The following is a 14815-nucleotide window of genomic DNA, read 5'->3' on the forward strand; positions in this document are numbered from 1 at the left end:
CCCGCCAGCTACAAGGCAGCTTGCTACGGCCCGCCAGCTACAAGGCAGCTTGCTACGGCCCGCCAGCTACAAGGCAGCTTGCTACGGCCCACCCCCTACAAGGCAAGGCAGCTTGCTACGGCCCACCACCTACAAGGCAGCTTGCTACGGCCCGCCAGCTACAAGGCAGCTTGCTACGGCCCACCAGCTACAAGGCCGCTTGCTACGGCCCACCACCTACAAGGCCGCTTGCTACGGCCCCACCGCCTACAAGGCAGCTTGCTACGGCCCCACCGCCTACAAGGCAGCTTGCTACGGCCCCACCGCCTACAAGGCCACTTGCTACGGCCCACCACCTACAAGGCAGCTTGCTACGGCCCGCCAGCTACAAGGCAGCTTGCTACGGCCCACCCCCTACAAGGCAAGGCAGCTTGCTACGGCCCACCACCTACAAGGCAGCTTGCTACGGCCCGCCAGCTACAAGGCAGCTTGCTACGGCCCGCCAGCTACAAGGCCGCTTGCTACGGCCCACCACCTACAAGGCCGCTTGCTACGGCCCCACCGCCTACAAGGCAGCTTGCTACGGCCCACCGCCTACAAGGCAGCTTGCTACGGCCCACCTCCTACAAGGCAGCTTGCTACGGCCCACAAGGCAGCTTGCTACGGCCCACCACCTACAAGGCAGCTTGCTACGGCCCGCCAGCTACAAGGCAGCTTGCTACGGCCCACCCCCTACAAGGCAAGGCAGCTTGCTACGGCCCACCACCTACAAGGCAGCTTGCTACGGCCCGCCACCTACAAGGCAGCTTGCTACGGCCCACCAGCTACAAGGCAGCTTGCTACGGCCCACCCCCTACAAGGCAAGGCAGCTTGCTACGGCCCACCACCTACAAGGCAGCTTGCTACAGCCCGCCAGCTACAAGGCAGCTTGCTACGGCCCGCCAGCTACAAGGCAAGGCAGCTTGCTACGGCCCACTTGCTACAAGGCAGCTTGCTACGGCCCGCCAGCTACAAGGCAGCTTGCTACGGCCCGCCAGCTACAAGGCAGCTTGCTACGGCCCGCCAGCTACAAGGCAGCTTGCTACGGCCCACCCCCTACAAGGCAAGGCAGCTTGCTACGGCCCACCACCTACAAGGCAGCTTGCTACGGCCCGCCAGCTACAAGGCAGCTTGCTACGGCCCACCAGCTACAAGGCCGCTTGCTACGGCCCACCACCTACAAGGCCGCTTGCTACGGCCCCACCGCCTACAAGGCAGCTTGCTACGGCCCCACCGCCTACAAGGCAGCTTGCTACGGCCCCACCGCCTACAAGGCCACTTGCTACGGCCCACCACCTACAAGGCAGCTTGCTACGGCCCGCCAGCTACAAGGCAGCTTGCTACGGCCCACCCCCTACAAGGCAAGGCAGCTTGCTACGGCCCACCACCTACAAGGCAGCTTGCTACGGCCCGCCAGCTACAAGGCAGCTTGCTACGGCCCGCCAGCTACAAGGCCGCTTGCTACGGCCCACCACCTACAAGGCCGCTTGCTACGGCCCCACCGCCTACAAGGCAGCTTGCTACGGCCCACCGCCTACAAGGCAGCTTGCTACGGCCCACCTCCTACAAGGCAGCTTGCTACGGCCCACCTCCTACAAGGCAGCTTGCTACGGCCCACAAGGCAGCTTGCTACGGCCCACCACCTACAAGGCAGCTTGCTACGGCCCACCAGCTACAAGGCAGCTTGCTACGGCCCACCGCCTACAAGGCAGCTTGCTACGGCCCACCGCCTACAAGGCAGCTTGCTACGGCCCACCGCCTACAAGGCAGCGCGCTACGGCCCACCAGCTACAAGGCAGCTCGCTACGGCCCACCACCTACAAGGCAGCGCGCTACGGCCCACCAGCTACAAGGCAGCTTGCTACGGCCCCACCACCTACAAGGCCGCTTGCTACGGCCCACCACCTACAAGGCCGCTTGCTACGGCCCCACCACCTACAAGGCCGCTTGCTACGGCCCACCACCTACATGGCCGCTTGCTACGGCCCGCCAGCTACAAGGCAGCTTGCTACGGCCCGCCAGCTACAAGGCAGCTTGCTACGGCCCGCCAGCTACAAGGCAAGGCAGCTTGCTACGGCCCGCCAGCTACAAGGCAGCTTGCTACGGCCCGCCAGCTACAAGGCAGCTTGCTACGGCCCGCCAGCTACAAGGCAGCTTGCTACGGCCCGCCAGCTACAAGGCAGCTTGCTACGGCCCGCCAGCTACAAGGCAAGGCAGCTTGCTACGGCCCGCCAGCTACAAGGCAAGGCAGCTTGCTACGGCCCGCCAGCTACAAGGCAAGGCAGCTTGCTACGGCCCGCCAGCTACAAGGCAAGGCAGCTTGCTACGGCCCGCCAGCTACAAGGCAGCTTGCTACGGCCCGCCAGCTACAAGGCAGCTTGCTACGGCCCGCCAGCTACAAGGCAGCTTGCTACGGCCCGCCAGCTACAAGGCAGCTTGCTACGGCCCGCCAGCTACAAGGCAGCTTGCTACGGCCCGCCAGCTACAAGGCAGCTTGCTACGGCCCGCCAGCTACAAGGCAGCTTGCTACGGCCCGCCAGCTACAAGGCAGCTTGCTACGGCCCACCCCCTACAAGGCAAGGCAGCTTGCTACGGCCCACCACCTACAAGGCAGCTTGCTACGGCCCGCCAGCTACAAGGCAGCTTGCTACGGCCCGCCAGCTACAAGGCCGCTTGCTACGGCCCGCCAGCTACAAGGCAGCTTGCTACGGCCCGCCAGCTACAAGGCAAGGCAGCTTGCTACGGCCCGCCAGCTACAAGGCAGCTTGCTACGGCCCGCCAGCTACAAGGCAGCTTGCTACGGCCCGCCAGCTACAAGGCAAGGCAGCTTGCTACGGCCCGCCAGCTACAAGGCAGCTTGCTACGGCCCGCCAGCTACAAGGCAGCTTGCTACGGCCCGCCAGCTACAAGGCAGCTTGCTACGGCCCGCCAGCTACAAGGCAGCTTGCTACGGCCCGCCAGCTACAAGGCAGCTTGCTACGGCCCGCCAGCTACAAGGCAAGGCAGCTTGCTACGGCCCGCCAGCTACAAGGCAAGGCAGCTTGCTACGGCCCGCCAGCTACAAGGCAGCTTGCTACGGCCCGCCAGCTACAAGGCAGCTTGCTACGGCCCGCCAGCTACAAGGCAGCTTGCTACGGCCCGCCAGCTACAAGGCAGCTTGCTACGGCCCGCCAGCTACAAGGCAGCTTGCTACGGCCCGCCCCCTACAAGGCAAGGCAGCTTGCTACGGCCCACCACCTACAAGGCAGCTTGCTACGGCCCGCCAGCTACAAGGCAGCTTGCTACGGCCCGCCAGCTACAAGGCCGCTTGCTACGGCCCGCCAGCTACAAGGCAGCTTGCTACGGCCCGCCAACTACAAGGCAAGGCAGCTTGCTACGGCCCGCCAGCTACAAGGCAAGGCAGCTTGCTACGGCCCGCCAGCTACAAGGCAGCTTGCTACGGCCCGCCAGCTACAAGGCAGCTTGCTACGGCCCGCCAGCTACAAGGCAGCTTGCTACGGCCCACCCCCTACAAGGCAAGGCAGCTTGCTACGGCCCACCACCTACAAGGCAGCTTGCTACGGCCCGCCAGCTACAAGGCAGCTTGCTACGGCCCACCAGCTACAAGGCCGCTTGCTACGGCCCCACCACCTACAAGGCCGCTTGCTACGGCCCCACCGCCTACAAGGCCGCTTGCTACGGCCCCACCGCCTACAAGGCAGCTTGCTACGGCCCCACCGCCTACAAGGCAGCTTGCTACGGCCCGCCAGCTACAAGGCAGCTTGCTACGGCCCACCCCCTACAAGGCAAGGCAGCTTGCTACGGCCCACCACCTACAAGGCAGCTTGCTACGGCCCGCCAGCTACAAGGCAGCTTGCTACGGCCCGCCAGCTACAAGGCAGCTTGCTACGGCCCGCCAGCTACAAGGCAGCTTGCTACGGCCCGCCAGCTACAAGGCAGCTTGCTACGGCCCGCCAGCTACAAGGCAGCTTGCTACGGCCCGCCAGCTACAAGGCAGCTTGCTACGGCCCGCCAGCTACAAGGCAGCTTGCTACGGCCCGCCAGCTACAAGGCAGCTTGCTACGGCCCGCCAGCTACAAGGCAGCTTGCTACGGCCCGCCAGCTACAAGGCAAGGCAGCTTGCTACGGCCCGCCAGCTACAAGGCAAGGCAGCTTGCTACGGCCCGCCAGCTACAAGGCAGCTTGCTACGGCCCGCCAGCTACAAGGCAGCTTGCTACGGCCCGCCAGCTACAAGGCAGCTTGCTACGGCCCGCCAGCTACAAGGCAGCTTGCTACGGCCCGCCAGCTACAAGGCAGCTTGCTACGGCCCGCCAGCTACAAGGCAGCTTGCTACGGCCCGCCAGCTACAAGGCAGCTTGCTACGGCCCGCCAGCTACAAGGCAGCTTGCTACGGCCCGCCAGCTACAAGGCAGCTTGCTACGGCCCGCCAGCTACAAGGCAGCTTGCTACGGCCCGCCAGCTACAAGGCAGCTTGCTACGGCCCGCCAGCTACAAGGCAGCTTGCTACGGCCCACCAGCTACAAGGCAGCTTGCTACGGCCCACCCCCTACAAGGCAAGGCAGCTTGCTACGGCCCACCACCTACAAGGCAGCTTGCTACGGCCCGCCACCTACAAGGCAGCTTGCTACGGCCCACCAGCTACAAGGCAGCTTGCTACGGCCCACCCCCTACAAGGCAAGGCAGCTTGCTACGGCCCACCACCTACAAGGCAGCTTGCTACAGCCCGCCAGCTACAAGGCAGCTTGCTACGGCCCGCCAGCTACAAGGCAAGGCAGCTTGCTACGGCACACCAGCTACAAGGCAGCTTGCTACGGCCCGCCAGCTACAAGGCAGCTTGCTACGGCCCGCCAGCTACAAGGCAGCTTGCTACGGCCCGCCAGCTACAAGGCAGCTTGCTACGGCCCACCCCCTACAAGGCAAGGCAGCTTGCTACGGCCCACCACCTACAAGGCAGCTTGCTACGGCCCGCCAGCTACAAGGCAGCTTGCTACGGCCCACCAGCTACAAGGCCGCTTGCTACGGCCCACCACCTACAAGGCCGCTTGCTACGGCCCCACCGCCTACAAGGCAGCTTGCTACGGCCCCACCGCCTACAAGGCCACTTGCTACGGCCCACCACCTACAAGGCAGCTTGCTACGGCCCGCCAGCTACAAGGCAGCTTGCTACGGCCCACCCCCTACAAGGCAAGGCAGCTTGCTACGGCCCACCACCTACAAGGCAGCTTGCTACGGCCCGCCAGCTACAAGGCCGCTTGCTACGGCCCGCCAGCTACAAGGCCGCTTGCTACGGCCCACCACCTACAAGGCCGCTTGCTACGGCCCCACCGCCTACAAGGCAGCTTGCTACGGCCCACCGCCTACAAGGCAGCTTGCTACGGCCCACCTCCTACAAGGCAGCTTGCTACGGCCCACAAGGCAGCTTGCTACGGCCCACCACCTACAAGGCAGCTTGCTACGGCCCACCAGCTACAAGGCAGCTTGCTACGGCCCACCGCCTACAAGGCAGCTTGCTACGGCCCACCGCCTACAAGGCAGCTTGCTACGGCCCACCGCCTACAAGGCAGCGCGCTACGGCCCACCAGCTACAAGGCAGCTCGCTACGGCCCACCACCTACAAGGCAGCGCGCTACGGCCCACCAGCTACAAGGCAGCTTGCTACGGCCCCACCACCTACAAGGCCGCTCGCTACGGCCCACCACCTACAAGGCCGCTTGCTACGGCCCCACCACCTACAAGGCCGCTTGCTACGGCCCACCACCTACATGGCCGCTTGCTACGGCCCGCCAGCTACAAGGCAGCTTGCTACGGCCCGCCAGCTACAAGGCAGCTTGCTACGGCCCGCCAGCTACAAGGCAAGGCAGCTTGCTACGGCCCGCCAGCTACAAGGCAGCTTGCTACGGCCCGCCAGCTACAAGGCAGCTTGCTACGGCCCGCCAGCTACAAGGCAGCTTGCTACGGCCCGCCAGCTACAAGGCAGCTTGCTACGGCCCGCCAGCTACAAGGCAAGGCAGCTTGCTACGGCCCGCCAGCTACAAGGCAAGGCAGCTTGCTACGGCCCGCCAGCTACAAGGCAAGGCAGCTTGCTACGGCCCGCCAGCTACAAGGCAGCTTGCTACGGCCCGCCAGCTACAAGGCAGCTTGCTACGGCCCGCCAGCTACAAGGCAGCTTGCTACGGCCCGCCAGCTACAAGGCAGCTTGCTACGGCCCGCCAGCTACAAGGCAGCTTGCTACGGCCCGCCAGCTACAAGGCAGCTTGCTACGGCCCGCCAGCTACAAGGCAGCTTGCTACGGCCCACCCCCTACAAGGCAAGGCAGCTTGCTACGGCCCACCACCTACAAGGCAGCTTGCTACGGCCCGCCAGCTACAAGGCAGCTTGCTACGGCCCGCCAGCTACAAGGCCGCTTGCTACGGCCCGCCAGCTACAAGGCAGCTTGCTACGGCCCGCCAGCTACAAGGCAAGGCAGCTTGCTACGGCCCGCCAGCTACAAGGCAGCTTGCTACGGCCCGCCAGCTACAAGGCAGCTTGCTACGGCCCGCCAGCTACAAGGCAGCTTGCTACGGCCAGCCAGCTACAAGGCAGCTTGCTACGGCCCACCCCCTACAAGGCAAGGCAGCTTGCTACGGCCCACCACCTACAAGGCAGCTTGCTACGGCCCGCCAGCTACAAGGCAGCTTGCTACGGCCCGCCAGCTACAAGGCCGCTTGCTACGGCCCACCACCTACAAGGCCGCTTGCTACGGCCCCACCGCCTACAAGGCCGCTTGCTACGGCCCCACCGCCTACAAGGCAGCATGCTACGGCCCCACCGCCTACAAGGCCACTTGCTACGGCCCACCGCCTACAAGGCAGCTTGCTACGGCCCGCCAGCTACAAGGCAGCTTGCTACGGCCCACCCCCTACAAGGCAAGGCAGCTTGCTACGGCCCACCACCTACAAGGCAGCTTGCTACGGCCCGCCAGCTACAAGGCAGCTTGCTACGGCCCGCCAGCTACAAGGCAGCTTGCTACGGCCCGCCAGCTACAAGGCAGCTTGCTACGGCCCGCCAGCTACAAGGCAGCTTGCTACGGCCCGCCAGCTACAAGGCAGCTTGCTACGGCCCGCCAGCTACAAGGCAGCTTGCTACGGCCCGCCAGCTACAAGGCAAGGCAGCTTGCTACGGCCCGCCAGCTACAAGGCAAGGCAGCTTGCTACGGCCCGCCAGCTACAAGGCAGCTTGCTACGGCCCGCCAGCTACAAGGCAGCTTGCTACGGCCCGCCAGCTACAAGGCAGCTTGCTACGGCCCGCCAGCTACAAGGCAGCTTGCTACGGCCCGCCAGCTACAAGGCAGCTTGCTACGGCCCGCCAGCTACAAGGCAGCTTGCTACGGCCCGCCAGCTACAAGGCAGCTTGCTACGGCCCGCCAGCTACAAGGCAGCTTGCTACGGCCCGCCAGCTACAAGGCAGCTTGCTACGGCCCGCCAGCTACAAGGCAGCTTGCTACGGCCCGCCAGCTACAAGGCAGCTTGCTACGGCCCGCCAGCTACAAGGCAGCTTGCTACGGCCCGCCAGCTACAAGGCAGCTTGCTACGGCCCGCCAGCTACAAGGCAGCTTGCTACGGCCCACCAGCTACAAGGCAGCTTGCTACGGCCCACCCCCTACAAGGCAAGGCAGCTTGCTACGGCCCACCACCTACAAGGCAGCTTGCTACGGCCCGCCACCTACAAGGCAGCTTGCTACGGCCCACCAGCTACAAGGCAGCTTGCTACGGCCCACCCCCTACAAGGCAAGGCAGCTTGCTACGGCCCACCACCTACAAGGCAGCTTGCTACGGCCCGCCAGCTACAAGGCAGCTTGCTACGGCCCGCCAGCTACAAGGCAAGGCAGCTTGCTACGGCCCACCAGCTACAAGGCAGCTTGCTACGGCCCGCCAGCTACAAGGCAGCTTGCTACGGCCCGCCAGCTACAAGGCAGCTTGCTACGGCCCGCCAGCTACAAGGCAGCTTGCTACGGCCCACCCCCTACAAGGCAAGGCAGCTTGCTACGGCCCACCACCTACAAGGCAGCTTGCTACGGCCCGCCAGCTACAAGGCAGCTTGCTACGGCCCACCAGCTACAAGGCCGCTTGCTACGGCCCACCACCTACAAGGCCGCTTGCTACGGCCCCACCGCCTACAAGGCAGCTTGCTACGGCCCCACCGCCTACAAGGCCACTTGCTACGGCCCACCACCTACAAGGCAGCTTGCTACGGCCCGCCAGCTACAAGGCAGCTTGCTACGGCCCACCCCCTACAAGGCAAGGCAGCTTGCTACGGCCCACCACCTACAAGGCAGCTTGCTACGGCCCGCCAGCTACAAGGCAGCTTGCTACGGCCCGCCAGCTACAAGGCAGCTTGCTACGGCCCGCCAGCTACAAGGCCGCTTGCTACGGCCCACCACCTACAAGGCCGCTTGCTACGGCCCCACCGCCTACAAGGCAGCTTGCTACGGCCCACCGCCTACAAGGCAGCTTGCTACGGCCCACCTCCTACAAGGCAGCTTGCTACGGCCCACAAGGCAGCTTGCTACGGCCCACCAGCTACAAGGCAGCTTGCTACGGCCCACCAGCTACAAGGCAGCTTGCTACGGCCCACCACCTACAAGGCAGCTTGCTACGGCCCACCGCCTACAAGGCAGCTTGCTACGGCCCACCGCCTACAAGGCAGCGCGCTACGGCCCACCAGCTACAAGGCAGCTCGCTACGGCCCACCACCTACAAGGCAGCGCGCTACGGCCCACCAGCTACAAGGCAGCTTGCTACGGCCCACCAGCTACAAGGCAGCTTGCTACGGCCCCACCACCTACAAGGCCGCTTGCTACGGCCCACCACCTACAAGGCCGCTTGCTACGGCCCCACCACCTACAAGGCCGCTTGCTACGGCCCACCACCTACAAGGCCGCTTGCTACGGCCCACCAGCTACAAGGCAGCTTGCTACGGCCCACCGCCTACAAGGCAGCTTGCTACGGCCCACCGCCTACAAGGCAGCTTGCTACGGCCCACCTCCTACAAGGCAGCTTGCTACGGCCCACAAGGCAGCTTGCTACGGCCCACCACCTACAAGGCAGCTTGCTACGGCCCACCAGCTACAAGGCAGCTCGCTACGGCCCACCACCTACAAGGCAGCTCGCTACGGCCCACCGCCTACAAGGCAGCTCGCTACGGCCCACCGCCTACAAGGCAGCTCGCTACGGCCCACCGCCTACAAGGCAGCGCGCTACGGCCCACCAGCTACAAGGCAGCTCGCTACGGCCCACCAGCTACAAGGCAGCTCGCTACGGCCCACCAGCTACAAGGCAGCTTGCTACGGCCCCACCAGCTACAAGGCAGCTTGCTACGGCCCCACCAGCTACAAGGCAGCTTGCTACGGCCCCACCACCTACAAGGCCGCTTGCTACGGCCCACCACCTACAAGGCCGCTTGCTACGGCCCACCACCTACAAGGCCGCTTGCTACGGCCCACCAGCTACAAGGCAGCTCAATGTTCAATCAGTGTATATGAAGAGATCGGTTAAAGGAGGATTGTTAAGCCTTGCGACATGGATCATGTATATATGCCATTCAGAGGGTGAATGGGCAGGACAAAATATTTAAGTACCTTTGATCAGGGTATGGTAGGTACCAGGCTCACCAGTTTGAGTGTGTCAAGAACTGCAACGTTGCTGGGTATTTCACACTCAGTTTCCCGTGTGTGAAGAATGGTCCACCACCCAAAGGACATCCAGCCAATGGCAGTCCAGTGGTCGAAAATGGGTGACACGAATTGTGCAGAGCAACAGACGGGCTACAGTTATAGTCAATTGACAGTCCAGTAAAACATTTGTGCCCAAAGACCCAAAAAATGCTCAACTCGTAGAACCTTGACACAAATGGGGTATGGCAGCCGACAACCTTACAGAGTTCCACTTCTTTCAGCAAAAAAAATTGTTGCAGTGGACTAATGAAACACTGGACACAGGAGAATTGGAAAAACGTCTGGTCTGATGAATCCCGTTTTTTTTGCAATTTCACGCTGATGGGAGGACTAGGGTATGAAGAAAACCACATGCATCCATCATGATGTTTGTCAACATTGCAGGCTGGTGAGTGGTAGTGGTGGTGTGATGCCTTTTCATGGCACACGTTGGATCCCATGATAAAAGTTGAGCAACGTTTGAATGTCTGAACATAATTGAAAATCAGGTGCATCCCTTCATGGCAGCAGTGTATCCATCTGTGAATTGATTTTTTCAGCAGGATAATGCCCCATAACACAAGGCTAGGATTGTCCAGGAATGGTTCCACGAAGATTACAGTGAATTCAGCTTAGTGCAGTGGCATGCCCAGTCACCAGATCTCAATCCAATGAAGCATCTGTGGGATGAGATGGAACGAGCTATTTCGGATTAGAGATCCACTACCAGCCAACTGGGCACAATGGTGGCAAGCATTGAGGAAATCATGGGGCCAGCATTCCTGTGGAATGCTTGACACCTTGTAGAGTCCATGCCCTGAAATTGAGGCTTCTCTGAGGGCAAAGGGGGGTGCAACTCAATATTAGGTGTTCCTAATGTTTTGTAAACTATATATATTTTAAGATCCTTTAGAAGAAAAATAAATAAAATCACCAAAAATAAACTAAAACCGTGCCATTGGCAACACCCACTACGATTTAAATTGAGATTGTCGTCACACAATAAATCTATTATTTGCATGACTCACTGTGCAATAGTGTTTAACATGAATTTTGAATGACTACCTCATCTCTGTAACCCACACATACAATTATCTGTAAGGTCTCGAACAAGCAGTGAATTTCAAACAGATTTAACTACAGCAACCTATTGGTTTTCAAATAACTTGCATAAGGCACCTATTGGTAGATGGGTAAAAAAGCAGACATTGAATATCCCTTCGAGCGTGGTGAAGTTAATAATTACACTTTGGATGGTGTTTCAATACACCCAGTCCATACAAAGATACAGGTGTCTTTCCGAAGTCAGTTGCCAGAGAAGAAGGAAACCGCTCAGGGATTTCACCATGAGCCCAATGGTGACTTTAAAGCAGTTAGCCTTTAATGGCTGTGATAGGAGAAAACTGAGAATGGAACAACATTTTAGTTACTCTACAATACTAACCTGATTGACAGTGAAAAGGAAGCCTGTACAGAATAAAATTATTCCAAAACATGCATCCTGATGGCGTCAAGGCACTAAAGTAATACTGCAGAAAATGTGGCAAAGAAATTATCTTTTTGTCCTGAATACAAAGTGTAATGACAGGCAAATCCAAAAGATTACTGAGTACCACTTCATATTTTCAAGCATAGTGGTGGATGCATCATGTTATGGGTATGCTTGTAATCGTTGTGGACTGGGGAGTTTCAGGATAAAAAAAGAAACGGAATGAGCTAAGCACAAGCAAGATCCTAGAGGAAATCCTGGTTTAGTCTGCTTTCTACCAGACACTGGGAGCATAATTCACCTTTCTGCAGGACAATAACCTAAAACACAAGGGCAAATCTGCACTGGAGTTGCTTACCATGAAGACAGAATGTTCCCGAGTGGCCGAGTTACAGTATTGACAAATCTACGGCAAGACCTGAACATGGTTGTTTAGTAGTGATCAACAACCAATTTGACAGCTTGAATAATTTTGATTAGATTTTGAGAAGTTACACAATCCAGATGTGGAAAGCTCTTGGACTTACCCAGAGAAACTCACAGCTGTAATCGCTGCCAAAGGTGCTTCTACAAAGTATTCACTCTGGGATGCGAATAGTTGAGATTTCTGCATTTCATTTTCAATAAACTAGCAAACATTTCTAAAACATTTTCACTGTCATTATTGGAAATTTTGTGTAGATGGGTTTGAATTTGTATTTTATCCATTTTGAATTCAGGCTGTAACAAAATGTGAAATAAGTCAAGGGGTATGATGCTTTCGGAAGGCACTGTACCAGCTTCTGGTATACACAGACTGAAACTAATGACTGCAAAATCGTTTAAGGTTTCTTTACAAGACAGAATGTTGAATGAAATGACATTGAAACTTACTCTACTGGTGGTCCGTGGTGTTGATCCTTCAGATGGTTAAAAATATCCACAGGAAAGTACTGTTAACACAACTTTTTAGAGTGGCGGTACTGAAGTTGAAATTTCTATCACCTGGCACTTCAGTTAGTATGCATGCATTGTATATTTTCCTGTGGATATATTGGCTCAAATTTCAACCATCTGAAGGACCAACACCATGGACAACTGGTAGAGCAAGTTCAAATGTAATTCTGTTCAACAATCTGGCTTGAATGATTTTGCAGTCATTAGCTTCAGACTGTGTATACCAGGTGGTATCAATCTGATTCATCAGCCTAAAAGATGCAGTAACAGGACAGAAAGCAAGGATAATAGACTCACCGAAACCAGAATGTCTCCCTCCGTGATAGCAAGGTCAAACTGTAAGTCCTCTGTAACAGAGAGAGAGGGTCTGAAACAACCACACTGACATGTACTAGTTACAAGTCACTACCTCCAGTGCCATTAAAGTCCAGACCTCATGGTAGAGGTCCAGGATTGTGCGCTTCATCTAATGAATGCGTTACCTTCTCTAGTTTCAGGCGTTTTAACCCAATCATTTTGTCTGTGGCGTGTCCCCATTGAGGCAGTAGAACCTAAAAGGAATTGTGAACAAACTCATTTTGTAATATCATTATGTTTATTGATAGACAAGCCATAAACTTGAAGACAACAGATTGAATTGTTTCTTTGGGCCCCATCATCCCAAGAGACTGACTTGAAAATCACAGTATCGGCCTACCTGTGGCAGAGAAAGTCACATTTGTAGAATTGTTGATGGGGTTTTTAGAATTGTCCACTGAAACACAGAAATAAAATATTACAAAGTGGAACAGTACAATAACAGTTTTGCAGTACAGCTGGCCTACATTAAATAAAAACATGGAAAACAGATAACAGGCCTAGCTTTCAGCCTATCACCTAACAAAATGACTGGTCCCAAATGCAGGCCTGCCTACCTGTGGCAGGGATAGTAGCATTTGAAGTAGTAGCATTTGTGAAATTGGTGATCGGAACACTGCCCACTGAAATACACAAAGGTAACATAATACATGTTACATAACATGAAGAACCGATTCGCCTGCCCTACAAATGGAAAACACTCAAAATCAGGATGTCACAAAAACAAAATGACTGGTCCTACCTTGGACAAACCAGATGAGAATCAGAAACCAAACCATGTTGCAGCAACAATTGTCCCCCAAGATTTGGAAAAAAAACAATCAAAGAAACAGCACAAACAAATTTGTGCAATAGCTCTCCTTCCAGTCAAATAGTGGGCAGGGCAGCAATCACTAAAGAACAGGTGCATTCTCCTTCTTCTCCTTCTTCTTCGGTGAGGTTTAAAGAAGGTTGGCATCCAATATGTTGCATTATCGCCCTCTACTGAACTATTGTATGAATCCATTACACTCTGTTATACAAAATGGTATAAGGGGAAACGTGAAAAAATCCATACAAATATATATTTAATGACCCTACTAACTAACCCTACACTCATTAAAACCCATCACCTTATTCCACTACTTTAACCCTGTCTTATCCTACCCCAGGCCAACGACCCGAGAGGGCGAGACACTACTACTCAACACACCCTGTAACTCTTCTGAAATTGAATCTCGTACCCCCAAGTACTTCTCTGCAGCTGCCACCACAACATCTATTTTCTATGTAGGCCATGTATCTGATGCCGTCTGGTCAAAAAGAGTATGGCATGTCATACAGCCACAGTTGTAGAGCGGTCAGACTTTCTGGATGTTTAGTTCAGTCCTATGTGTTCTCTGGCCCATCTCTGATATCTTGTTGTGGATCTTGGCTATGATGGTGGGCTCCCCATTGACAGAAAATAAATATCTGCTGTGGGAAACCATGTAGACAGTGTTAGTGTTCATGTATAGTGCAGTATAGACAGTGGTCATGTGCATCCATAGTATAGAGTAGTGAACAGTACTGTCCATAATGTAGCATAGAGCCCATGTCGTAAGTCCAGGGTGTTCCCAGAGTGGTATAGCAAGAAGCAAGCTAGATCTACTCAGGGTCTATTAAATCTAGCCAGCTTCAGGTAGCTTCACATTCCAGCTCAGGCTTCATCCGTACTACGATGGTGGATTTTGCTCGTCCACCTTCCTAAAAGGCTGTCACATGCTTCCCAGTCGAAACAGTTTAAGCTTATACATTTTGTGAAGTTTTTGTTCATTTTGGTGTTCGGTAGGTTTTTTTCAGCTGTTCGCGTGCACCAATTTTTTTGTTGAGGCAAGTCAAAGTTTGGTAGTCGAAGTCTACACCCCTTCATCAGTGATTGGTTCACAGTAGGGGTGGGAACTATGGACGGGATTCTTCAATGAAGTGTTTGCGATTATTCACTTGAGAAGTACTGCACTAAACTGATGTGTAATTGTGCGACTAAGACCTCCTCTGCAAAAACGTAAAAAATGATGTACAGTTTTTATTATGAATACATTTCTTTCTTGTTGTCCCATAAATGTCACTTAGCAAAAATTATTTAATGTCAACGCAAAATTGATTGTGAGGACGAACAATGGTACTTTTTACATAGTTCTAGGTGCATCCCAAATCAACCCTATAAAGTACATTATCAACCATGGTCAAAAGTAGTACACTATGTAGGGAATAGTGTCCCATCAGAGGACAACCACTCATGATGCATCATGGACAGTAGCTGTGAAGTGATACACATTGCTACAGTGTGGTTTTTACTATGTTT

General features: G+C 56.4%; 1 protein-coding gene across 3 annotated transcripts in view; it reads right to left on the reverse strand.

Moving 5' to 3' along the window:
- LOC139562583 (high choriolytic enzyme 1-like) overlaps positions 1-13694 on the reverse strand; it is a 45739-nt gene extending 32045 nt beyond the window's left edge. Inside the window, exons 1-5 of one of the 3 annotated variants that reach the window (XM_071380374.1) lie at positions 13235-13482; positions 13050-13115; positions 12833-12889; positions 12618-12686; positions 12433-12482 (exon numbers count right to left, since the gene is read on the reverse strand). In XM_071380374.1, the coding sequence (XP_071236475.1) occupies positions 12433-12482; positions 12618-12686; positions 12833-12889; positions 13050-13115; positions 13235-13271 (279 nt within the window). In that variant the 5' untranslated portion in view covers positions 13272-13482. Of the gene's footprint in view, positions 1-12432; positions 12483-12617; positions 12687-12832; positions 12890-13049; positions 13116-13234 lie in introns of all 3 variants that reach the window. The other 2 variants (XM_071380376.1, XM_071380375.1) reach the window with 2 other exon arrangements.
- Between the last annotated feature and the right edge of the window lie 1121 nt (positions 13695-14815).

Source organism: Salvelinus alpinus, chromosome 32 (genome assembly GCF_045679555.1).
Source record: "Salvelinus alpinus chromosome 32, SLU_Salpinus.1, whole genome shotgun sequence".
In the NCBI taxonomy this organism is placed as follows: domain Eukaryota; kingdom Metazoa; phylum Chordata; class Actinopteri; order Salmoniformes; family Salmonidae; genus Salvelinus; species Salvelinus alpinus.